This window comes from Lissotriton vulgaris, chromosome 11 (genome assembly GCF_964263255.1).
Source record: "Lissotriton vulgaris chromosome 11, aLisVul1.2, whole genome shotgun sequence".
Taxonomy (NCBI): domain Eukaryota; kingdom Metazoa; phylum Chordata; class Amphibia; order Caudata; family Salamandridae; genus Lissotriton; species Lissotriton vulgaris.
The window spans coordinates 873,104,772-873,131,498 of NC_141699.1; the positions used below are offsets into that span (position 1 = coordinate 873,104,772).

A 26,727-nucleotide genomic window follows, 5' to 3' on the forward strand; every position below is an offset into this window, starting at 1 on the left:
TAAAACGAAGAAAATCGACTTGAAAAATTTCTTGGGAGGACAGTTGGATTTTATCTTTGTTACAATACAAATGTTTATTAAGCACTAATATTGTGTCTATCATATAGTTTCTTGGTGTGCGAGGTCAATTTGTGAAATTTTAAGTCTGAAAATATGTCTGCAAAAGGTTTCAGGGTATTTTGCAGACTATATTTCTTCTCTGGAGTCAAATCCTCATTTATTGGAAGCAGGTCCAGTGTTATGTCTGGTTTTGCCGACATCATTACTGGAGCGCTTTTGGGCCCCAACCACTTTTTAAGTATGTTGATGTGATAACATTGTCTTCTGGAAGGCGAGACCTTTACTCTATACGTGGTCTTTCCAATGGTCTCAACTACTGGATATGGGCCCAATCACTCGCTCTGGAATTTTTTGGGGGAAGATGGTAAGAGTACCAACACCCAGGCCCCCACTGATAGTGTTCTCCACCTCTTCCCCTTATCATACTGCTTCTTTTGCTTTTCTTGACTTCTTTCTAGGTTGGTGGCAGCCAGTTCTCTGAGTTTCCCAATACTGGATCTTAACTCTTGTGTGTATTCTAACAAGGATTTTTGTTTATCTTCCTCCTCTTTTTCCCATGCATCTCGTGTAATCACCAATAGGGACCTGGGTTGCCTCCCATATAGTAGCTCAAATGCTGAGTAGCTGGTACTGCACTGTTCTTGAGCCCGTAGAACATACAAAGCCAGTGGTAACAGCCTGTCCCAATCTTTTACTTCCGCTGAGAGGATTTTTTTCAAGGTGGTCTTGAGGGTTCTATTGTACCTCTCGACTAATCCATCCGTCTGCGGTGGTATACATTTGTACGAAGATGCCGGAGGTCTAGCGTCTTACATACTTCCTTCATTAACCTTGAGATGAAGGGGGTGCCTAGGTCTTTTAAAATCTCTTAGGGAAGCCAACCCTTGAGAATAGTTCAATCAGCTTTTCTGATATGTTCTTGGTCATGGGGGCCCTAAGCGGAAAGGCCTCGGGAAAGTGTGTGGTGTAATCCACAATGACTAATGCGTATGCATTTCCTTTAGCGCTTTTAGGGAGTGGCCCTATTAAGTCCATCCATACCCTCTCAAAGGGTTTCCCTATGAGCGGTAAGGGTTGGAGAGGGACAGCTGGTGGACACTGTAGATTCCTTTTTTGACACACTTCACAAGAATGGCAGTATTTCTGGGTGTCTTTATAAATCCCGGGCCCATATAAGTGTCGTACTCAATTTTGCGTTGTCTTTTCTGCTCCCGAGTGCCCTGATGTAAGATGGGCATGAGAGTAAAAAAGTATTTGGTCACAAAAAGAGACAAGTACCACCAACTGTAAAGCTTCTCCCTGAGCGGCCTCTCTATACAGGAGATCTTTTTTTATAACAAAGCGTGGAAAGGGAGGGGAGGGGACATCTTTGTTCATGTGGGCGTTTTCCCAGGTATTAAGAAGCGTAGGATCATTAGCTTGTGAGAACTTAAAACTACGATCTAACAACCATGGCTCTTTTGTGGTCATAGCTTGGTATGATTGAACGGGATAGACTGCCTGACTGTCTAAGTTCTTTTGAAACATAGCTAGGAACCTGGGATTATCCACCCCTATGATAAGGGCTTCAGGGAGAGTCTCCACCACCCCCACCCTTACTGTGCATGGAGATTGGCTGTCAGTGATTAAGGTGACTATGGCTACAGGGTAAGATTTTACGTCGCCGTGTACACAGCGTATATGGACAGTGGTGTCGGGTGCATATTGGGTCGGGAGCACCCATTTTTTTTGTATAACCGACTGTTTGCAGCCTGAGTCCAACAAGGCACTCACCACCTCACCGTTAACCCTTACACTTACATGAAATGAGGGGCCCATTCCAGCCGAGAACAGGACAGCCTTAGGGATGTACCCCACCTCCATGGGCTCCTCCGCTGGTTTTCTTCGGGGGCATAAGCGGGCAATGTGGCCCCATTCCCCACATTCAAAACATTGTGGGCCTCTAGTCGATGGGGGTTCAATCCTTATCGGTTTGCTTCTTGGTTCGTCCATTGGTGGTTTTGGCTTCTTCTCTCCTTTTTGCAGTGCACCAGTCTTGGACTGTTTTTCAATCTCCCAGGGATAAGCCCGAGGTTGAGCCCTCGCATAATTGGCATAAAATGAGGTGGGAATGTTGTTTGAGCCACCTCTATGTCTCATAAGGTAGAGCCGCCATAAACTGCTCTAAGTAAATTCTATCCATTATTTCTTCCTTTGTGCTGCGATGAGGCCGTAGCCACTTATCAGCGGCCATCTTCAACCTGAAAAACAGAGTCTTAGGATTTTCTCCTGACACCCCTCTCTCTTTGCGGAATCTAACAAGGTAGGCCTCCGCATCTAGTCCCAAATGAACCAAGATCACTTCCTTGATTTCGGCATAGGGAGTGACACCACTAGCGTTCGCTACTTGGTACGCTGCCTGAGCTTCCCCTGTTAGCAGTGGCGCTAGAAAGAATGACCACTTGTCCTCGGGCCATCCACAGGCTCTGGCAGCTCTCTCGAAGTTTGTGAGAAACTAATCCGGGTCCTCCCCTGTCATGTATTTCTGCAGGGATACCCCTGAGTATGAGGAAGGGGGGGACGTCTTTCTCCCTGTGCCACGGCAGTGGGTTCTTGTACTACTTTTTATAGGCCTTCAAGTTGTGCGGAGATGGTAGTTTTAAACACTTCACGGTCTTGTTGGGCTGAGGCCATTTGCCTTTCGACTGCCCATTCCAGTTTTTGCTGGCCTTTAATCAGATGCTGAATGAGGGTATCCATCATGGGATCACTGATTGATGGTTGTAGGAAGGTGGATACCTGACTATGGTTACCCCAGATTTTGTGCCTAGTGTTTAGCTGATTTTCGACTTATTTGGCCTGGGATCCTGCTAATCAGGGCCCCAGGCTATCTGCTCTCTCTGTAAAATGGACTCCATGTACCCTAGGTACATCTCCAATTGAATATTGGGTCACCTTATCAGCCCCTGTACAGTATACTATAGGTACCCAGGGCATAGGTGCATCCAAGGCCTACCAGGGTCTGTAGCATATCTTTTGGCACCCCTGGCTGGTTTTCCAATCTGACACAACTGGCTGATCACTCAGCTGGGGCAAGGTGGTGTAATCACCCCTTGCTTAGATATAGTATACCTATATCTAAACCTATATCTGGACACATATACACCTATAAGTCACTCCTATGGCAGGCCTTAACAATCCTGGAGGCAGAGTGCTTGGTTTTATGTGAGATGGTGCTCTAGCATGAGCTGAGCCTGTCTGCATCTTTCGGAACCAAGTCCCCTAGCTGTTCTGGGATATTGCCATACCATATACTCTTAAGTGCATTATAATCCTCGCGGTTACTTGCTAACTTTAGTTTGGCTTTATCAAAACATGTTGTGTAAGGTGTCATACACTTTGGAATACTACCCATTCGCCAGTTCTGGCGACGGGGGTAGCATTTCACCCTTCTACAGGGAGAAGACATGTTACTTTGCTTAAACGCGGTTAAATCTAACCAGAGCCTCAGCATTACAAAATGGATGCTGCTGCCACAGACACAAGTCTGGCCTCCTTCTGCTGACCGAAACTCCGGCAGGGGAGGCCTGGACAAATGGTATCCTGTCACAGGGAGGTGTTACACCACCCCAGACAGGAGATAGTGAATTGGGGCAGGGAGGGCTGGATGAAACTAGACACTGCCTGGGGCGCACAAGGCGTCCCATGCATAGCCAAGTTCAAACCGGTGCTGGGGCACTCCAGCCCCAGCTCTGGCGCAAAACTGGACAAAGGGAAAGGGGTGTAACCACCCCATTCCTGGGTCCCACCCATAGGAGGGACCTAGCAGGTGATCCAGCCCCTAGATTTGGAATAAAGTTAGGAGCTGTGCCAATGCAAACTATATCATACTGACTGAAACTTTGAAACGAAACTCTGGACCCTTCGACATCCTACTCAACGTAGAAGACTGAAGAATCTCCCTTGTGGTCAAGGAGTGGCCACCCTGTGCAAGCAGGCACCATCAGCTCATCAAGACTTTCTTTGCCGTTGCTCCCGCCGGAGCTCGAACGACAGAGACCAACAAGACCTGGACTCCCAGACTTCCAACAGCCCGATCCACAGTCCTAGCAAAGCTTAGACCCGTGTAGGCGACGAGAGACGTGGGACTGGCCATCTTGAAAAGTCGACGTAGTGCTTCCAGCGCAGCTCCCGAGGCACCCTCGACGTTGTGCTTTGTGGTTTGAGAAGCCCCAGCCCCGAGCAGCCTGTGTTTCAAAGATCACCTCTCCACACTCTCTGAGTGCTGCGTGGGGCCCTTTTGCACTTTTCTTGCTCGACGCGTTGTCGGGTCGCTTGCCCGTTGGCTAGTGGCCTCTGTGACGACAAACAGTCAAAACTACACTGCTGGTCTGGTTGCTCCAGACTGGCTCCAGCTCCCCTGAAAAGGAGCTATTGATCTGACCTTCCCGTTCCGATCAAGAAGACATCTTTGAGTCCTGCATGGGTTGCCTTTGCCAAGGCTTGGTGACTCCGATTCGAGTACCGACACCGCCGACAGCAAGAGCCTTTGTGGGACAGCTCATGTTCACCAGCTGGTCATCCTTGATCCTTCCTGGTCCACGTGGCAGCGGGGACAAACTACTCAACAGCACCTGATCGCAACCCGACATTGCCTGGTTCCGATCTGGTTAGATCCTGGTCACTGGCTAGTGACCTGGACTATGTCCCCACTGCTTTTAGGTACTCTACATCTTCAATCCACCCTTGGATCCAACCGGACTCTTCTCTCCAGGTCGCCTGCAGCATCTTCATCTAAAGGCTCCATAGAACTTCACGACGAAACCCGACACACTTTGGCACCTATGCACCCGCTTCCTGTGGGTGAGGTAACGATATAACTCCGGTGCTCCTGTAGTGGTTTACACCTCTAGTGTCCTAGTTTTAAGTGGCTAAGTTCTAGTCCAGTCAGAAGACTCCGAAACCTGTAACTTTCTGATTTTTACGCACCATTGACTTGTATGGTAAATGCGGTTGCCTATAGACACTGCACCCGCATCCTGTGGGCCTCCTATGTCCTAACCTTCGTTAGTCCAGTGTAGGCCCAGCGATTCCCAAGGCCCTAGGCCTGTTCATTGTTCGTGACGTGGTACTTATACCACTTTCTTAATATATGGTTTGAGTGGCCACCAGGCCTATCCATAATTGTGCAGCTTATTGTATGTTATACTGTGTTCTTTGTTTAACACTTGTGCTTCTGTGCTCATAAAGAGTATGGGGGATTATTCTAGAAGTAAATACATATATTTTGTAAAATATAACTTGTGTGGTGTCCTTTCATTTGGTATTTAAAAGGATTGCATATGGTAAAACAGCTGGCTTCACATGCCCTCTTGAGTTTAGCCTAAGACTGCTTTTTTCCATGCTACACCTAGGATAGCTTGTCTATAAGGTTGACTTGCAACCAATCACAATAAGGGTCGTTTGGACTGGTGCAAGGGGCTCACTAGAATAGTGATCATCATATACCAGGCCAACTTCTCACAATGGTGATCCCACTTCTGACACCAGTTGTGCGGTGTGGGATGAACAGGGTGGAAACTGGCTCTAGGTAGGTATGGCTTTATTTTCTTTAGAACACGCTTGTGTCTGCTAGTCAGTCTTTCAGTTGCAAATGTAGCGGGGTCTGTGATTGCAGCAGGCACCCAGGTCTTCCAGGCAGCTGAAGGGTCAGGACTCGAACTTTCTCTTCAGTCCGGTGAAGAAACGGCAGCCCCCAAAAACATAAAATAAAGAGAGGAAGCTGTCAATGAGGCTGGTTATCTGATTACTACTTCTAAGAGGGCCGGGAGTGAGGAGACACCTGTTGCACTCGTGTGATCTGTGCACTTTCTCTACAGTGGCGATTCAGTGAGGGCGTGAGGTGTCGGAACACAGGGAAAGGGAGCGAGGGATACGGGAGGGGTTCCGAGAGTGACAAGGAGCGGCGTGCTCCGCCTGGTGTTTTACGGGCGTCCCTGCCTCCCCACCCAGCCCGAGATACGATCTTGTACCTGGAATAGCCACGCTCTCCCGTGAGCGTGGCTCGGGGATAAGAGGAGTCGTTGGCCTACTGGATCTTCCTTCGTCGGTACTGGCTCTCCTCCCTTGGACGGCTCCTCGCTGTTCTCGGGAAGTAACTCGCTCGCTCTCGACTCTGCCGTGGCTCCACTGCTCTCCTCCTCCGTGTCGGTGACGTCGCACCCCTGGTGGTGTGTTTCCTGGATTATATCCAGTGGTTGTCCGGTGACGTTCTCAGGGGGCGGAGCCTCGTCACAGAAGAAAGCCCAATTAAAGGCACCCTGTTTTTTTTCTCCGTCAGTATCTTGATCCATGTCCCAGGCCCAGTTCTCCTGTTGGGGATGAGAGAGAGAGGGGGTCGGAGGTAAGACAGCCCACCAGTCCTTTGTGTCTTCATGTGACCCCGGGAGCAGGTCTGCCCGGTCACAGGCCACTTTTGGAGAAAGATCTTCAACATCTCGAACAAATCAGAGTCATTGAGAAGGTCATATTTAACAAAGAGGGGAGGTAGAGTATCAAGTAGGATTCCTACTCCACGGGCACTGATACATAAACAAGGAGAATCCTACCACTAGTTGGAAAGAAAAGTGAAGAAAAAAAAGGGGGGGGAAACACTCAGTGTTGTGTAAAATACCCCTCACACACCAACAGGCCCCTTGGTGTCATGCTTCATCATCGGGGTCTTCGCACCCCGCTAAGGGGATGCGGCACGCTACGACCTACGACTACGCGGGAGCGTTGACAAATCAGACTATGTGTGGTGTGTGTTGAGTGCAAGTGAAAGGAATAGGATGTGAGTGGGAAGTGTAGTGAAAAAATTAAAAAGTACCTGGCCAGTGGGTAAAAAGAAAAAACTTTATTCTGTACCTCTGGCTGGTGCTGTTAAAAAATGTGCTAGATGGCGAGGTTTTGTGTCTTAGTAAGGGACAGAACCTCTGGTGTGCGTCGACATGTTTCGGTACATGCGTACCTTCTTCAGGACGGGGCACAACTCCCAACCCTACTCACGTTTCTCTACAAAACAGGATTTTTGTTCTAATTTTCCTAAAAAGTGATTACATTCACTAGAGACAAATACAATGTGCCTACAGCGGATTTTTTTGGAACATGTAGTTACATGTCCTGAAAAAAAAGAAAAAAACATTAGGTTTGGTTACCATATAGGTTGGCTCAGACAGGTGCAGTCACCTGGAGCCCCAAACGGTTGATTTAACCTGTAAAGGGAAAAAAAAAAAGACATACAGAACACATAACACACAAACTCACACACACTTATGACAGACTTAGGATTTAGTGTTTTTAAACATACTTATTGTATGAGCTGATTAAAGCATCATGAGCAATTCCTGAACATCAGGGTAGGTAGGTGGATCCACAATCTATAAGAATAGAAGAGTGGGATCAGTGTTGTTGTTTCTACTCACTTGTTGGACTCTGTAATGTACCCACAGAGCTTAAACTCTGTTTAGTGAATACTCACGAAATCCGCCTTAGTCGGCCTCCTTCCACCACCCTGTGCTGCTCCGCCGTAAATGATGTACGGGTGAGCTTGGTGGTATTTAAAGGTGGATGAAGTGAGTTCTCATTGGTTAATTAGCGGAAAGGCTAATGACCATGTAAGGGTGATGACCTTGTTGACGCCCCTTCCATGTGTGTGGTTTTGTCACATGTACCATGAACACCACCGTCATTTGTTAATTACCGGGTTTTACCTGTCCATATATGGACTTTCCGCTTGCTAGCCACTCACACTCTGATATTTTCGCTCGCGCTGGGGCAGCGCCTGTGTGATGCAGCCGCCGTTCTCTCTCCTTCGCGCATGCGCGCTGCCCGGTCTTCAGTGTTCCATTGCGCATGCGTGCTGCCGGGTCTCCGGTGTTTCATTGCGCATGCGCATTGTTCGAGTGCGATCCGCGCATGCGCGTTGTTAATTGCGCTAGTCATCGGTGCAGCTATTTCGCCCGGTTATTTCCTCATTGTTGTTTTTGGTAGTACATTAGGATAGTAACCAGGTGGATCATTGGAGTATTTTGGTTCAAGTGGATCTGCTCATTGTGTCATAACCACGGAGGTGGTGCCATATTGTTTACAGTGATATTATGATGTGGTTCACCATACAATTACATGTCATTTATGCAGACGGTAGTACTGACTGTCGGGCTGGTTCTCATATCAACCAATTGCTATTCCTTATTTTATCCGGGGGTCTTTAGGTGACTTGGCTCCACGGTATGTCATCATTAAGTCCGGTGACATGAGTTGTCAGGCGGAACACCCAACGTTGTTCCTTTTGGAACAGACCTGTTTCAGAGGGTAGTCGCTCTATGACGGTCCAGCGTAGGTCGTTGACACAGTGTTGGTGTGACAAAAAGTGTGATGCCATCTTAGTTGTTGTTTTCTTACAGCGTATATTACTTTTGTGTTCCCCTATCCTTATTTTGACGGGGCGGGTGGTCATGCCTACATATTCTAGTCCGCATGGGCAGGTAATTAGGTAAATCACATTCCTTGTGTTGCAGTTGGTAAAGTGGCGTTGCTCCCATGTTGTACCATTTCTGAAGCTTAGGTTTTTACTTTTCTGAGTTTGATGACAACAACTGCAATCCCCACAAGGGAAATGACCGAGAGAGCAGACCCAATGTAACTGGAGTACAAGGTCATTTCCCTTTGGGGGGATTGCAGTTGTTGTCATCAAACTCAGAAAAGTAAAAACCTAAGCTTCAGAAATGGTACAACATGGGAGCAACGCCACTTTACCAACTGCAACACAAGGAATGTGATTTACCTAATTACCTGCCCATGCGGACTAGAATATGTAGGCATGACCACCCGCCCCGTCAAAATAAGGATAGGGGAACACAAAAGTAATATACGCTGTAAGAAAACAACAACTAAGATGGCATCACACTTTTTGTCACACCAACACTGTGTCAACGACCTACGCTGGACCGTCATAGAGCGACTACCCTCTGAAACAGGTCTGTTCCAAAAGGAACAACGTTGGGTGTTCCGCCTGACAACTCATGTCACCGGACTTAATGATGACATACCGTGGAGCCAAGTCACCTAAAGACCCCCGGATAAAATAAGGAATAGCAATTGGTTGATATGAGAACCAGCCCGACAGTCAGTACTACCGTCTGCATAAATGACATGTAATTGTATGGTGAACCACATCATAATATCACTGTAAACAATATGGCACCACCTCCGTGGTTATGACACAATGAGCAGATCCACTTGAACCAAAATACTCCAATGATCCACCTGGTTACTATCCTAATGTACTACCAAAAACAACGATGAGGAAATAACCGGGCGAAATAGCTGCACCGATGACTAGCGCAATTAACAACGCGCATGCGCGGATCGCACTCGAACAATGCGCATGCGCAATGAAACACCGGAGACCCGGCAGCACGCATGCGCAATGGAACACTGAAGACCGGGCAGCGCGCATGCGCGAAGGAGAGAGAACGGCGGCTGCATCACACAGGCGCTGCCCCAGCGCGAGCGAAAATATCAGAGTGTGAGTGGCTAGCAAGCGGAAAGTCCATATATGGACAGGTAAAACCCGGTAATTAACAAATGACGGTGGTGTTCATGGTACATGTGACAAAACCACACACATGGAAGGGGCGTCAACAAGGTCATCACCCTTACATGGTCATTAGCCTTTCCGCTAATTAACCAATGAGAACTCACTTCATCCACCTTTAAATACCACCAAGCTCACCCGTACATCATTTACGGCGGAGCAGCACAGGGTGGTGGAAGGAGGCCGACTAAGGCGGATTTCGTGAGTATTCACTAAACAGAGTTTAAGCTCTGTGGGTACATTACAGAGTCCAACAAGTGAGTAGAAACAACAACACTGATCCCACTCTTCTATTCTTATAGATTGTGGATCCACCTACCTACCCTGATGTTCAGGAATTGCTCATGATGCTTTAATCAGCTCATACAATAAGTATGTTTAAAAACACTAAATCCTAAGTCTGTCATAAGTGTGTGTGAGTTTGTGTGTTATGTGTTCTGTATGTCTTTTTTTTTCCCTTTACAGGTTAAATCAACCGTTTGGGGCTCCAGGTGACTGCACCTGTCTGAGCCAACCTATATGGTAACCAAACCTAATGTTTTTTTCTTTTTTTTCAGGACATGTAACTACATGTTCCAAAAAAATCCGCTGTAGGCACATTGTATTTGTCTCTAGTGAATGTAATCACTTTTTAGGAAAATTAGAACAAAAATCCTGTTTTGTAGAGAAACGTGAGTAGGGTTGGGAGTTGTGCCCCGTCCTGAAGAAGGTACGCATGTACCGAAACATGTCGACGCACACCAGAGGTTCTGTCCCTTACTAAGACACAAAACCTCGCCATCTAGCACATTTTTTAACAGCACCAGCCAGAGGTACAGAATAAAGTTTTTTCTTTTTACCCACTGGCCAGGTACTTTTTAATTTTTTCACTACACTTCCCACTCACATCCTATTCCTTTCACTTGCACTCAACACACACCACACATAGTCTGATTTGTCAACGCTCCCGCGTAGTCGTAGGTCGTAGCGTGCCGCATCCCCTTAGCGGGGTGCGAAGACCCCGATGATGAAGCATGACACCAAGGGGCCTGTTGGTGTGTGAGGGGTATTTTACACAACACTGAGTGTTTCCCCCCCCTTTTTTTTCTTCACTTTTCTTTCCAACTAGTGGTAGGATTCTCCTTGTTTATGTATCATTGAGAAGGTCACCGGACCAACGCCCTGGTTCTTACCTATGGTAATCGCAGAGAAACCAAAACAGCCGGGCAAAATTCGACTCAGGCAATTAAACATGAAAGACACTTGACACCAACAATTGATGATATCTATTCCTAGCCAACCTGAATGGATCCCACTGGTTCTCCAAGCTCGACCTCAATGTGGGATACCATACGTTGAGGCTAGCCGAGAGCCGATATAGCGCAACCTTCTCGACCCATATAGGGTTTTGAAAGAAAACTGCTTTATTTATAACACCGATTTATTTACATATGATTTTCTAAATAGTTCCCTTCGAAGTTGTAGTAAGGGACATTAATGCCAATCTGCATGAACCTTTTGGTCTCTCTTATCTGCAGTTATGTACCGCCGCAGAGTCTATTGACCCTTTCTATTATTCCACGGGCTGCCGTGACGCGGTCTTTCAGCAGCATCTAGCGTCTGCAACGCACGTAGCACTTGCATGCATTTAAAACCACACGCCAAGTGCGGCAGCGTTTACTGAGACTGACTATTCATGACGGTTAGCAGCACCCTGCGGTAAGCCTTTCCAATATGCCTAGACCTCCCACCCGCTCAACTTTAACTTTATTGAGTCTGATCCCCGATTAATGACATCCAGCTAATGCACCCTTTATGTGTTTTTCCGGCACCACTGTAGATTCAGACACGGGGTTGCCATCATTTACTGATTGGGACCGCCAAGGAGCGGTGAGTCATACTTTCATTGTCTTCCTTCGTTTTTTATTGTTTGACCACCGTACTTAGCATGGCCTAGGCCAAGGATGGAAGAGTATTGCTTTCATGTCCTTTTATTTATAGATTGGTGACCTCGTGCAGATACTAATTGCATTATCACACTACAGGGATTTGACTGTTGGTAGCCCTTGCTTTACACTAGCGCTAGTCATTTTTTACTCCACGCTCGTGTTTACTGCCTTCCTTTCCGTTTTTGCAGATGTTTCTATTTGGAAAGGCCAGGCTTTATTAATTCAAACGGCCTCGCATGAGGGAACTTTCTGTTCCTCTCTTTTAAGTAAGTCTGTCAAGTTAAATGATTTTTACTTCTCCAGTCTTCTAGCTACTTTGCTTGGCCAGTATATTTGGGTGGCTTGTATATACACTAGGGCTTCTGACTCCACACCTTACTGTTGCAGGTGCCGCTGTTTCGCTTTTCGCTTCACGGAGCCCACGCGCCCGACCATCCACTATCTTAGCCATATTCGAGGGGCTTTTCCTTGGTAAATATTTGGAACGTCAGTCCATCACTTTAATTTATGCATCATTTTCCACCCTAATACTAATTTCATTTACCCTAGGTGCCCCACCTCACCCCCCCCCCCCGCCTCCCCACGCCTGAGTTCTGAGGAAGACCCCATAGTAAGGTGTTAATTAACCTACACTGTCCGGGGGTCGAAACGTCGACTTTTTCATTCATACCAGCCCACCAACAGCAGATGATCGCTACTGTGTTTCTATGTATGGGCTTCGTCAATAACTGTTTATAATTTGCTATGTGGCAGAACAAGATGCCTTTTAGACGCAAACTGTCAAATGTGTGATTGCACTTTCCTTCTTAATTGCCTACACCACTTTATCCTTCACTGGACCACTTACCCTCCCAACCAACTCCCTTCCCTCTTCTGGGCACAATATTAATGTGATACTCAAAGTATTGTTTCTCATGTTTTTGCTTGAATGAGGATGTGATTAAACAACATCTCTCAACAATTTTGTGTATGATTTTCCTTATGCATATTATGTGAAACCGTTTTTGTTCCTTAAATAATTGTGTATTGGGACCACCCTTCCTTGTACTATTGAAATACCCAGGTCTCAGTGCCTTTGGGGCTCCCCTTTATGTAACACTAGCTATCAAGTGGGCTTGCAATCACTTCCACTTATACGACAGCGGACATCCCTTCCGAGTGGTGACCGACCACCAGCCACTAGTCCCGCTGTTCAGAGGTACCGCACCACATCCCCCGCCGCGGATCGAGCGCTGGGCGATACAGTTGCAGCACTATCGCAGTGAGTTGGTATACCGCCCTGAAGCGAAAAATCCTGCAGACTTTTTGTCACAACACCCGCCAGAACCAGCTGAAAACGGTGCCGACCAAGAGCTCAAGGCAGAAGAATACGTTGACATGGTGTCTCAATGGGCCTGTCCACGAGCTCTCACGCTCGACGAGATCAAGCAAGAGACCAGTACCGACGCAGTGCTCCTGCGAGTACTGAAGTCGCTCCAGAAGGGATCCTGGGAAGACTTCCTGCAAGGAGCACATGGTTGGAACTAAGCAGACCGAGACTGGCTAGGTAAATTCTGGAAGGTGCAGGACGAGCCAAGCACCGCATTAGATGGAGTGATACTGAGAGGCTCTGGACCAGTCATTCCGACAAGGCTGCAAGAACAAGCTACCTCCCTGGCTCTGTGGTACTGAAATTCCGGACCTTGCTGTGATATGGTACCGAGGTCCAACACTCGTGTCACAAAATATCGTCGTACCATGACGAATTTGGTATCGACAGACCGGTAATGTTTAGGACTTTATCCCTGTACATTTGCGTCGTGATTGAGCGATGCCAACACCCTCAAATCGTGGTTTCCGTTCTGAACCCTCGGACTCCATTTTGTGAACGGCATCCATCTTATGCCTTGCCCTCATATAAGTCAATTGATTGAGGTCGAGCTTGATCTGAAAGGACACGTCCACCTTAGCTGACTTCCCCATGACCTGGCCGAACTGACTCTACCGCCTCCAGCCAAACCTGTTTGAGCAGCTCCTTGCCCAGTAGCCGAGTAAGATATCATCAAAGCACCACATGCCATAAACCATTCACCACATACAGACCATGTTTTCTACACACATACACCTGTCCATGTTCCTTGTTTATGGCCAGTTTTATGACTAGGAGGTGCCCTGTTTCATTGGGGTTTCATCGATATCTGATTGTAATTCCGGGCTGGGCTGGGTCATCTATCACAAACTGGACATCTAAGATATGGGTTGGCCGTCATGACTTCGCTCTTTGCTTTATTGTGTAAATATGTCTATGACCATATCGTAAACTCAAGAATTCTCGCCTGAAGTGCAATAATTTGTATAAAAGGAGAAGGCTGGTTCTGTAAAAACGAACAGTCTCCTGAGAACTTACGGCCCGTGCTGTTGTTCTTCTAGGACACATGTTACTTGGTTGCAGCCAAGAAGACTCTTGGTTTCTGTGGTCCGGAACAGGGAGAACTCAGAGGTCTTCCAGTGTTATCCCCTGGCACCACCGGGTTCCTAAAAACCCGGCAGCTCAGCTCATGAAGAACATCAAGGGACTACGCGGATGAAGTCTTGCATGAGGTAAAAGGTGTGGTTCCCAGGACTTGAAGCCACCGTCAACACATTAGTAATACATTGCAGGCTATGCCAGCTCACCAGTAGCCAAGAATGCCCAGCTCCAGTGATAACAGAAGATCCAGCCATACCCCCATGGTCACGCATAAGCCTGGATTTTGGGAGCTTCCCATATGGCCGGGTAACTGCAGTGGTGATCGACCCCTTCACAAAGTATCCCGTAGTTGAGTTAATTGCGTAACATCCTTTGCTGACCTACAACCAGTCCTGGAAAAGACATTTGCACTCTTTGGTTTACCTCAGGAGATCAAGACCAATAATGAGCCCCCATTTCAGGGGACAGAATTCAAGAACATGCTGGCGCGACTAGGGGTTCATCACCACCTCATCACTCCCCAATGGCCGCAAGCCAACGGGGAAACAGAGCGCTTCATGAGGACCCTCATAAGGTCCTGTAAATTGCAGTCTCAAAGCAGGCTGATCCGGAAGTGGCGCTGCACAAGTTCCTGCATGAATACCGCAGCACTCCGCACTGCACAACACAAAGGTCTCCCTGGTCCCTGATGTTAGCTGGTCCCCGACGGGACACCAAACCAGCTGCCAACGGATGGGCTCCAAAACCATATGACCCTGCCAACACTCAAGCATGAAGAGCAACAACCAAAAAGTGGTCCAACAAGAAAAGGAGAGCCAAAACCAGAATCATCGTGCCAGGATGCACAGTACTAGTAATGAACCTCCGCAGCGGAGGGATGTTCCACACAGCATATGAGCCTGGGACGTGGACCGTGTTGAAGATCAATGGAACCGCCATCACAGCTCAAAAATGCAGTGAGGTCATTACACGCAATGTACCCTGGTTAAAACAAGAGCAGGATTCTGACTGAAACCAAATGCATTCCAGCCAGGCAGAAGGTGGAGAAAAAACAGTGGAAGACCAGTTACCTGGTCTGGCTGGAGAGCAAGCTGTATCGAGCCCACTGTCCACTGCACCAACAGAGGTTGAGACAAATGCGACCCCCAGCATGTCATCACTGAGCAACACTTTGGTGACTCGAGCAGATCATCACCAGAGGTACGACCTGAGACCCAATCCAAGGCCAAGTCAATGACTCACAGACTTTGTGTTGATTTTGATTATTACGTTTGAACACTGACTTGGGATGGGATGTAGCGGTCTAGATGCTGAGAGGGCATTGCCCCCAGACCTTTAGCTTAGATGGCTCATACACATTGTATCACTCTCTGGCCAGGCGTGACCAGAGAGTATAAAATAAACAGGCAGAAGTTGCTTGTGGCTTCCGGCACAGACCTGCATACTCTGTGGCTGTGTCAGTTATTAATCTCCCCAATCTGAGGCCCAGTAGGTAATACTACACCCAGCTACAAGCACCAGGCCCCCAAAATAAACACTCTGACAAGGGGACAAAACCAGCACACTAGTCCTATTTTCCGGGTAGCCCCGCTCTCTTGTTCTTCAAAAATCGCCAACTCTCTACGGATGGGCGGGTGGGTGTCTTTCCCGAACTGCGGCTCTTGCTGCAGGTTCCTGGGTCTGCAAAGAGTACCTCCGAGGTGCATGGTCTAGGAGGAAAAAGGCCGACCACTTTCCTCACTGCTGTATAAATGCCCCGGCTGTGGCATGCACTGATGACGTCACACTACGCTCGCCTCCTGTTCAGCTCCTGCCCGTGCCATGACTAATAGAGCCCCTCTGCCACGTGCAGGGTGCGCCTGATTATTCTTTCCATAGTATTCTAAATTTGAAATAACGCAACATGTGAGCTTTTTATACAACTCTTTAAACAATAATGTCAAACATCAAGGACTTTTCTTCAAACTTTAGCCATGTTCAACCGGAATCACTCCCACTTCTCTTGCGCTGCAAATCAGGAAGCAGTGCACTGTCTATATTTTCCCCAATCGGAAAAATACACACTTTTTCTTTGTTTCTTCCGTTTGTCGTAAAACTGAAACTGACGAGGCAGCAAAGACACCAGAAGACAAAGTCGAGTGACTGCATTCCCGCATCGTCGCTTTAAAGAATTTACGACGAACGGAAGAAACAAAGAATCAAAGATCCAAAACGTACCAAGATGTAAACTTCACATGACAAGACGGAGAACATTGAATCGCTGCACCACAACCACATTAGATCACGATAATCCTATCACACAGTGCCAGCCCTGAGGAAGACCTTCTTTGAAATCCTCCTGGTCCCCAGCACGAAGGTCGAAACGCGTCAGCACACCCACACAACTCACCTTTCACTTTCCCAGGACTCAGAGCACCAGTAGTAAATAGGAGTATTAAAAAGGGCTCGAAAATTTTAGCCAAAGAAAGCTGAATGGTCTAAACTCTGAACATTTTCGGAATGACTCTCTGAGCCTAGACTTTTTTAAGGACCACCTAGTAAAATTTACCAAGGAGCACTATTCAGATGTACCCTGGTGGATATAAAACGTAGAATTATGACCAAACATGCCAAAATGTGGAATTCACTGTATATATGATATGCACTTAGTTTGATTATTGTTTATAACTCCTTTGCAAACGATTGAATTTTTCTTTGCAGGAAGATCGTATGTACAAATATAATACAAAAAGTAATCAAACTATGTTTTGTTGTGAAATTGAAGGATATTTGCATTTATGAAAACAAACATCCTAAATGCAGCATGCAGACCGTGCAAGCGCGCCAAGGTGAGACCTAAAAAATGTAAGGTGCTCTATTTACTGTACTGATTGCTGGAAACATCGTATAGCAGCCCCTACCTATGTGCAGTGTTTGAACCCACCCAACACACGCATCACCAGTCAGGTGACCCTGCAAATAAAAAAGGGATAGTGAACGTACCCTGGACCAGTTATACCTGCATCCACTCTGTGTCTGCGTCCATCCTCTCTGTAGTATGTGAGCCTAGTTCTCTCGACTTTACAATTAAAACATGCCCTAGCTCTGAATTCCAATGTATCTTCCTTTCAGCTGCAGAAGAGCAGGCAACAGCAACAAATATCCAAGATGAAAACCGCCTCCTACAGCAGGAGCTATGCCGTTTGGAAGATCTGCTAGCGCACACAAGTGCCGAGCGGGATGAGATCACAATCAAATATCATGCTGTATGTGAGAGGGTAAGTCATCTGCTGCATTTCTTCTGCTTTTGAAATTGGGTCAACCCTGGTGTTACAATTGTTTTGTACAGTTCCAAGTCCAGACTTTCTTTCACAAAATCCCCCCCCCCCCCCCTCCCACGCCTGAGATAGGAGGTGTATTAGAAAAGAATTAGGTAAAAGGGTTATATGATTTAGGATTGTTCATTCACAGATCAGCCATATGTTGCTTAGGGAAAGGGACCGGTGCTTCTGGTAAACATTAAAATGCATTAGAAAAGGTGCGTGGTCACAATATATGAATAGCAGCATGATAGGTTGGTTAAGAACTGTTGATAGCAGAAAAGAGGATGCGAACCATAATAAAAGGGCACCATTGCAAGCTAAAGTTAGGATGTATGCTTCCAAACATTGTCTGTTCATTTTATAAAAGTAATACAGCGGTGGGGGAGGTTTGGGTGCCTACAGCAGCCAAGGTGGCAGTTGTAGTTTAGTCGAACTGTCCAGCACCTGATAATCTGCAGTGATCCCGTGCAAGCCAGTGTCGCAATATGCCAAAAAAGGTGAGGTGGCCGGTTCCTATACCAGAGGCAAGTAGTGGGACTGACTGCTGCCACCTAGGGCAGAGAGTGCCATGTCAGAGAGCAAAGGCTGACCCAAATACTGTGCCCGCCTGGGAAGGTATCCCACCTGCATTGGAGGCCTTGGGATGTGGATCAGGGAGGCTGCCAACAGTCAAGGACTGGCACCCTCTCACTCCCCCTCCAAAAGACCTAGTGGCTGATTACCATGGTGAGCAAAAAAACATCCCGACCACCAGGGTAGCAGAAAAGCACCATCCGCAGGTACCGCGGCAAAAGCGGCCGTCAGATTAGGATGCACTTTCCCAGGATAGGATCCCAGGATACACCGCCCGAAAAGCTGAAAATCTGTCCGCGGCGGTCAGATTTGCTGTGGAAAGGCCAAAGACCGCCGTTTTCCCAGCGGTTAGGAACACATAGAGCTATCCGCAGTATTGCCAGCCCCATCCCCGTATGGCCGGATTCTCTACTGCGGTGTGATGGGCTGTTTGAGGCATCAGGATTTGACCGGCGGTCGTAACCGTAATTCCTCACAGCGGTACCTCTCTATTGGCTCCGTCCGCTACCGATGCGGACGGAGATTTCTGGCGGAACCCGAAACACCACAACGGACAGGAAATGGGCTATGCCAATCGTAATACGGCGGACGAAAGGACTGCTGATGGAGTGCGGAAAAGGGCATTTTCCGCCACTGCCAGCACAGCAGATGTGCCTCCACCTGTCATCCTAATCAGCCCCTAAGTGCTGGGCGCATAGATGACTGATACTCGGTGAGGCCTATGGCCATATTAGAGCAGAAAAGAGGACCCGCTATCATGGCCCCGGATATCCACTGTGCAGTCAAGGCCTGACCTCTCAGGTGTGAACCGGCTGGAGAGACGGAACCAGAGCAGGTCTGTAGCACCACAAAAGTGTAGTTGAAGTTATAAAACCTGAGGAAGATTGGAACACTGTTCTCTGCCTGGGGCATAAAAAGCTGCAAACTAAACAGAGAATGGACAGCTAATCCAGAATAATATAGAAGCAATTTTAGGCTTCAAGCACATGGGTGGGAGACCCCAGGAGTCTCAATGCAGCACACACAATAGGTGGGGGACCCAAACAGAGGCTGCCTCTGCACCCCAGTAAAGAGGTAACAGAAGGGTTGGTGGGGGTGTATTTTTCCCCCTTTGCCCCACTTCTTCCCATTACCTCTGGGCCTACCCTTGAGTCCTTCTTCTATCTACCCCCAAGCACACCTTTATGATGAACGAATCCTGATATGAAATATGAGGGGCACGACGACTTGGTGATGCCGGAAGGGTCAAGCACCAAGACTCTACAATGCAATTAACATTGAACAGCAGATGCTAGCATGTGAGGAAACTCACTTGGTCCATTAGGACCAGTGTGGGTTCATACCAGGACGAAACACCGCTATGAATCTGCGCCGGCTTAATCATATCATGTATGAGGTGCATGATTGGTAGGAACAGATGGTCTTGGTATCCATTGACCTCGCCAAGGCGTTCGACACAGTAGATTGAGGATACCTTCTCGAGGTCTTACGGCTGTGGGGTTGGGTCCCAAATTTAGTCGCTGGATTTGCATTTTGTATACGGCAACTAGAGCAAGGGTAAAACTTGGGGTTGCGAGATCAGAAGAATGTCAATTGGGAAGGGGCACACGCCAGGGGTGTCCCCTTTCGCCTTTATTGTTCGCACTGGCCATAGAGCCCTTTGCGGTCCTGGTCAGGACTGACATGGAACCATGAGGAATTAAAGTGGGTGACACGAGTCATATTATTTCCCCATATGCCGACGATGCCCTGTTTTATTTGGCTTCTCCCTGGGACGCACTACCGGTATTGCCGCGCCAGTTAGACAGGTTTGGAGAGGTCTCTGGATTGCGACTTAACCACGGTAAGTCCCTGATCTTTCCATTGGCGGGACTGGCCTCAGTACCCCTGGAGGATCTGCCAGACCTGGGGCTGCTCTGGTAACAGGTGGGGTTCCATTACCTTGGGATACAGGTGGCCCTGACATACACACAGGCTCTAGCCTGGAACGTAGATCGCATAATCACATCTCTACAGCAGTTGGTAACATTTTGGAACACTCTTCCACTCTCATTGATGAGAAGGCTGGCTATCTCTAAGATGGTGATGCTTCCTAGGATACTATATGTACTCCAGAACTCACTATGTCCGATGCCGCCATGAGTTTTCAAAACTGTCAACACGTTGCTCACGTCCCTGCTCTGGGCGGGCCGGCGCAGTAGAGTAGCTCTCAACACTATTATCCGCAGCTATGAGGAGGGCGGTCTGGAAGCTCCACGCTTCGACTTATATTATTACGCGGCCTATTTACAACATGCAGACAATTGGGAGAAACGCCTTCTCTCCAACAGGGTGGACACCCAGACACTGCAGGAAGCACTGATGCAGGGCAGGGGTTCGGACACATCTCTTCCCTACATAGTACGACACACGGCCGGTATATGGCAGCGGTTTGTCAAGAAGGTCTTACGGAAAGTACCCTTTGACAGGGAGCTCTCGATCTGGATATTGGCCCTTTCATAGACATGGGGCAATACATGTCCTTTCAACCTTGGAGGGAGGGTGGATGCGAAGTTCTTGATGACCTTTTTCCCAACGAGACCTTCATCACTTACGAACAGGGGAAGAGAACTTTGGCCTTGGACAGGGCCAATTCCTACACTTCCGGGGAATTCAGGATGTGGTGAAAATCACCTGCCCACAGTTCTCGGACATTCCACCCCCGACACACACCCTAGATATCCTACTCACATGTGGTACAGGTAACAAATGGATTTCTCTCATCTACAAAGCTAGGAAACAGGATTCTACCCCCCCCGGTCCCGTCATCTCGGATTGCCTGGGAGAAGGATCTCGCTGTCCAGCTGGAAGAGAAAAAATAGGCACGCATAGGCTCCCCCACATGCACAGTCTACTGTGATGCCAGGTTTAAGTTAACGCACTTTAGCTTCTTGCATCGCACCTACCTAACCCCTGTATCCTCTTGTGACAGGGGAGATAGATGCCCTAGATGTGCCACAGAGAAATCAGGCTTTTTACATTTGGCATGGGATTGTCCAATGGTCAGGCAGTTTTGGGTGGGGGTGGTTGGAAGGATTATTGCGGCCACAGGCCTTCAGATGATGATTGAACCCTTGAGTTGTTTACTTGCATTAGTCCGGAAGCCCAAGAAAAAGAAACTCCCATATAAGCTCCTACAATTAATGCTAGTGCTCGCTAGGCGCAGGGTAGCTATAATTTGGATGGGGCAGAGGGGCCTAAAAGTGCCCATCCGACTTAAAGATGTTCGAGAGTGGTCCCTGGCCAAAGAAGCCCACATGAAACTCACCCAAAGGGACGAGAAGCTGCAAGAAGACCTAATGGTTTGGCGTGACATGTGTACCTCTGGGTTAGCGGAGAGGGAGTCCTCCTCACAGGATACAACTGACAGCGAGGAGAGTGGGTTAGATGTAGACAGTGGGCCTACCCTTCACGAGGAGCGAGGGGACCGGCCCCTGTAATATCCACAGTGGAAGTCAGTGGCATGCCCCTGCTACTTCCTCACTGTAATAAGCTTGCGAATGGTTATAATTCCCCATTGTACCTTTCTTCCCCTGATGCTACCTTCTGTACTACGTGCCATTAATAATGTCAATGGTATGCCTACATACGCTGTATTGATGCCAATTTGTTTTTGTATTTGCAAAATGTAAACCGAAAAATAAAGTACTGTTGGGTGGCCATATAAGATCTACGTTGCATGGCCCCAATTCTCCCCCCGTCCCCATTTTATTTTACTTGCTGCACAACTTAGGTTTCAGTGGGCTGTAGGAAGTTTGAAGCCCAGCACAGAGAATGGGTATCGAAGTTGGCGATTGTTAAAGTTTACAGGTTCTTCACTAGGGAACAGCATGTACAGGACACAAAACAGAAATGAGAGTGCAATCCTCCTGAAACTGCCCCCCACACGACTAAAACAGAAACATAGGCCTTTATCGCATGAGGCGTCAGAGGAATGAGCCACACAACACAAGGCATCAGGTGGATGGATGCCCACCTGAGAGGCGAGAGGTTAATATTGCAAAAATAATGGAGAACCCATCTCACGAAGACAGAAGTGAAAAAGCTGAGGCACAGATCGAAGGGGCCACTGTATTTCTATTATGGATCTACTTTACCAGGCTTGAAACCAAGGAGAGGGCTTCTAGTGATTTAAAGGGACAGACCGCCTATATAACTTGATGATCATTGACTTCGGAAATATTGCCAAGCAGAGACCCTGGAGTAAGCAAGGCCTGCATAGAGACCGAGCCAAAAATATTGCACTCCGGGTGACAGGCAGGAAGAGTGACTTTATGTTCTCTTTCCATCATTTGCACAAAATGACTACTGAGATGTGTTCTGGTTGGGTCCACGTATGAAATCATCGATATTTTCCCCATAAACATCTTTTTTTAAATTTATTTAATTAATTTTTTCGTCACAAGGAAAAGCCAAAATACAAAGTTTCCATCACTTTTTTCCGCCCCCCCATCTCCCCCACCCTGACACCATTCCATACCTTCCTTATTATTTCAATCAGGACACAAAACAAAGAAAAAGAGAAAGATACAAAGAAGAAAAGACAAAAACCTAACTTAACAGTACACAATAATTTGGAAAGAAGCAATAGAAGAAACAAAGTGTAGATAGCATTCTATAGAGAGAAGCAGCTATTTTTCTAGGCAAGGCTGTTTGATCAGATAGAGATTTAGTCTTGTACCCCATCTATCCAGTTAACTAAACGCTCCGAAACCGCCAATCCAGTTTTTTGGCCCGCTTGCCTTTTTTTGCATAGATAGCTCGCTCAAGTTTGCAAGTCGCCAGTAGTCTTGCCTGCCATTGTGCAAACGATGGGGGTTCTGATCCTTCCAATGAGTTGCAATGCAAATCCTATAGATAGTCAAAGCTACAAATATCAAAGGGCCCCGATCCCAGAAGTGTCATCCAGCCCCAATTAGATGGTTGACGGGGTCAGTTGCATGCCTTGTCCCAAAACCATCCCAATAAAATGTTGTTGTATTTTTTCTAAAAGTGGTTTTAGGTTTGGACAAGTGGCGAACATGTGAACCCGGTCAGCTGAAAATTCAAGGCATCTGGGGCATAGGGTTCCCCTTCCAGTTCCCCACTTTGCTATTTTGTTAGGTGTTATATAAAGAAAAAACCCTGTTTTATAAAATTGGGCCTGCAACTTAGTAGATAATAAATATTTATGGGCTAGTCTCAGGGCCATGCAAAAGAGATTCTGGCTAGCATTCAGCTTCATGTGCCACTTTGCATCCATTTTTTCCAGATCATCTGGCATCTTAGCATTCAGGATAGAATAAATTGCTCCGATCCAGAGTGACTTCCTTTCCTGTATTCTGTCTATGCATTCTACTTTAACAAAGCCGGCTAGGCCACCAGTCTTACGATTTAAAAAGTTCTTGACAGCGTGATAGGGGGTTATCTGATTTTCCTCGATTAAAAACTGTGTCCTGAGTTCCGCAAAAGGCCGGGTCCCCTATAGGGTGACCAGGTCCCCCAGTTTAGTTACTCCTGCATTATGCCATTCCTGCAAGTATGAATTACCAAATATTAAAGGGAGCATTGGGTTATTTTTGATAGGGGTATAATAATTCAATCTACCAAGACCGAAGAGTTTCCGGAAGTTGGAAAAGACCCGGTATGCGTTCCTTAATGGCTTGAACCGAACACGTTTATAGTACCCACATTCGAGTTGTCTCCATAGGCATCCCTTGCAGTCTTCCCCCAGTAAAGCTACGTACGGGGAGGGCAGTCCTGAGGGTGTCTGCCCCGTGTTCTCATGTAGTAAAAACGAGCTGAACTGTAAAACAGTTGCCCACCAGTATAACTTAAGATTTGGCAGCGCCCAGCCTCCTCTCTCTTTGGGTACAGAAAGTAGTTTATATGATCTCCTTGTATTTGAGTAGGCCCATATAAATTGGCAAAATATTTGTTCAAATAAATGAAGGATTGAATTATTAAATTCCAGGGGGATTGTTCTAAAAAAATATAACAGCTTCGGGAAGTAAGTCATCTTTATTACATTACAACGGCCTATTATAGTTAAATGTAAATTATCAGTTTTCTTAAAAGCTTTTTTCATGTCTAATGATAAAGGAATCAGATTTTCCTCCACAATTGAATCTATGTTGGCCATAATGCTCACACCCAAATATTTAGCTTTAGGGACAACTAATCTATCAACCCAGGTTATGTTCTCATTCAATATTATCTGAGTCTTTGTTTTATTTAGAGCATACCCCGATATTTTCCCGAACTTCTGAGCTTCACTTTCCAAAGCCTTGATGGCGTTTTTGGGGTCAGGAGTCACTATCGCCAAATCATCAGCATATGCCATGATCTTAGTGCTTATGCCATGTCTGATGTCTGCTGGTATTTCTGGGTGTGCTTCTATTTTACTGATGAGTGGATTAATAAAAAGGGCAAAGAGCAGTGGGGAACAGGGGCATCCCTGCCTCGTCCCGCGTGAAATTTCTATTGGTTCAGTTAGCTTTCCATTAATCATGATTCTGGCTCTAGGGGTTTTATATAGAGCCTGAACGCCTGCAGTATATTGGGACCAAAACCCATCCGCTTTAGGACCTCCCAGAGAAAGTACCAGGAGACCCGATCGAAAGCTTTTTCGGCGTCTAACAGTATTAAGGCAATCGGGTCTCCTGCTATCTTTGCAGCGTCAAACAACATAATTGTCCTTCGAACATGTTCTGTAGTTCCCTTTTTAGGGATAAACCCATGTTGCCAGTCGGAAACTAAGCCCTGTATGTTATGGGTGATTCTACTGACCAATATTTTGGTGAATATCTTTGAATCCGTATTTATCAACGTTATTGGTCTGTAGGATGACATTTCCAACGGGGATTTGTCTTTTTTCGCAAAGATTATGATTTTTGCAAGAGACCATGAGGTGGGGGTGGGGGGGCGCCACCAAAGATTGAGAGAACCACTGCTGTAAAAACTTATTTAATTTGTGGTTCAAAGGCTTTATAGAACTCTGCAGGGATGCAGTCCATACCGGTTGCCTTGCCATCCGGCAGACTCTTAAGTGCACTGTCTATTTCTTCCCACATGGGGGGGTGCTCCATTTGTTCTTGTATCTCTGGGCTGAGTTTGGCCATAGGTGTAGGGTCTAAATACTCCACAATGTCTATACTCCTGACTTCAAAGGGCCTAGCATCTGTCTCAGCATAGTGGTCTGTGTAAAACCCTTCGAAGGGTTTATGTATTTTCCCCGGGTCTTTTGTAGCCACCTCCGTGTCTGTTTTAATTGTGGTTATTGTGTTTAATGTTGACTGCTGCCTAATTGCTAACGCTAGCTGATGCCCTATTTGCTCCCCACATTCACAGATTTTTCCTCTGGTCGCAGCCTACTTTGCAGCTGTTCTTTCTGAGAAGACTGATCCTATCTTTGCCTTCAGTGCCGCTACCACGTGTTGAATTGCCTCAAATCCCACTCCTGTTTTTATTGACTATGCTAGTCTTGTTTCTTCTGCAGTCAATTTATCCTGCAGTTTCTCCACCTGTTCTTTATCAATTTTATTTCTCCTTATTGAAAAGCTAAGCGTCTCAGCCCTGACCCCGGCCTTAGACGTATCCCACACTATCATAAGAGGAGCGGAGCCCAAGTTTGCCTTAAAAAACTCCTGGATCCACCCCAGCATATGTACTTTATATTTATTTCATACAAAAGTGCTTTTTCAAAAGTCCAGGTTATATGTGGGTTTTCTGGCCTTAGACCATCCAGGGTTAACAACAGTGAATTGTGGTCTGACATAAACCGGGTGAGATTTCAATGTGACAGGAGCTGATCAGGGAAATAGAGATGAGAAAATAATCCAGTCTTGCAAGTGACACATGAGGCGCTGAAAAGAAAGTATAACTTTCTTGATTAGGACTCAGTTCTGCACAGACGTCGGCCAGACCGTGTGTCTCAATCCGGTTTAGCATAGCTTGAAACACCCTTGGCTTTCTACCAGTGTATCTCCAATTACTTTCTGACTGCCAACGGCTTGGTAAATTTAGGTTCAGATCTCCACATAGTACAATAGGAGTTTGCCAATGTACCAGTTCCTCTGTTACCCAATTAATTACTCCTGGATCATCTTGGTTGCTCCCATAAATAGAGCATAATGTAAAAGTGCACTGAGGTGTCAGAGAGCAGCCAACAATTACCCATCGCCCAAGGCTGTCGGACTTGACCCTATCTATTTGTAAAGGAAGCCTGTGGTTTACTAACACCTCTACCCCTTTCACTCTTACGCCCTGTGTTGTGGCCCCAATTACTTTATACACTAGTGAGTTAAAAAGATGCTTTTGAGTTCGTTTAACATGTGTCTCTTGGAGACAAATCAAGTCCGGACCCAGTGTCCGCAACCCTTGTGCGACTTTCTGCGTTTTTGCCAAATTATTGAGTCCACAGATGTTCACAGATACAATTTTAATTTTATTTGTACCACTCATCTTATATTAATGAATCTCTCATATTTCCAGCATTCCTGCTTGCTTCTCTCCCTACCTCGGTTTATTTGAGAAAATAAATCTTGTAGACTGTAACCTATTTCAAGCTGGCCCTTTGTGTCTACCCCCCTACAACCTTTAGGTGTCCCCTCCCCCACTCCCCCCACCCTTATTGAGCAGTCAAGATGACCTTGTATGATGGATGTCAAGTGTGAGTTCCAGCCACCAAGCTACCCTAAAAGAGAAAGAAAAAAAATACAACAGAAGTCTGGGTATCTTGATTTCTAAATCATGAGTCTAGATCATAAGTCAGTTCATCCG

At 46.8% G+C, this 26,727-nt stretch overlaps 1 protein-coding gene across 1 annotated transcript in view; it reads left to right on the forward strand.

Moving 5' to 3' along the window:
- Window positions 1–26,727, forward strand: part of CROCC2 (ciliary rootlet coiled-coil, rootletin family member 2) — a 1,620,686-nt gene that overhangs the window by 138,670 nt on the left and 1,455,289 nt on the right. The window contains exon 3 of the mRNA XM_086944022.1: window positions 17,165–17,310. Within this exon, the coding sequence (XP_086800148.1) occupies window positions 17,165–17,310 (146 nt within the window). The remainder of the gene's footprint in view (window positions 1–17,164; window positions 17,311–26,727) is intronic.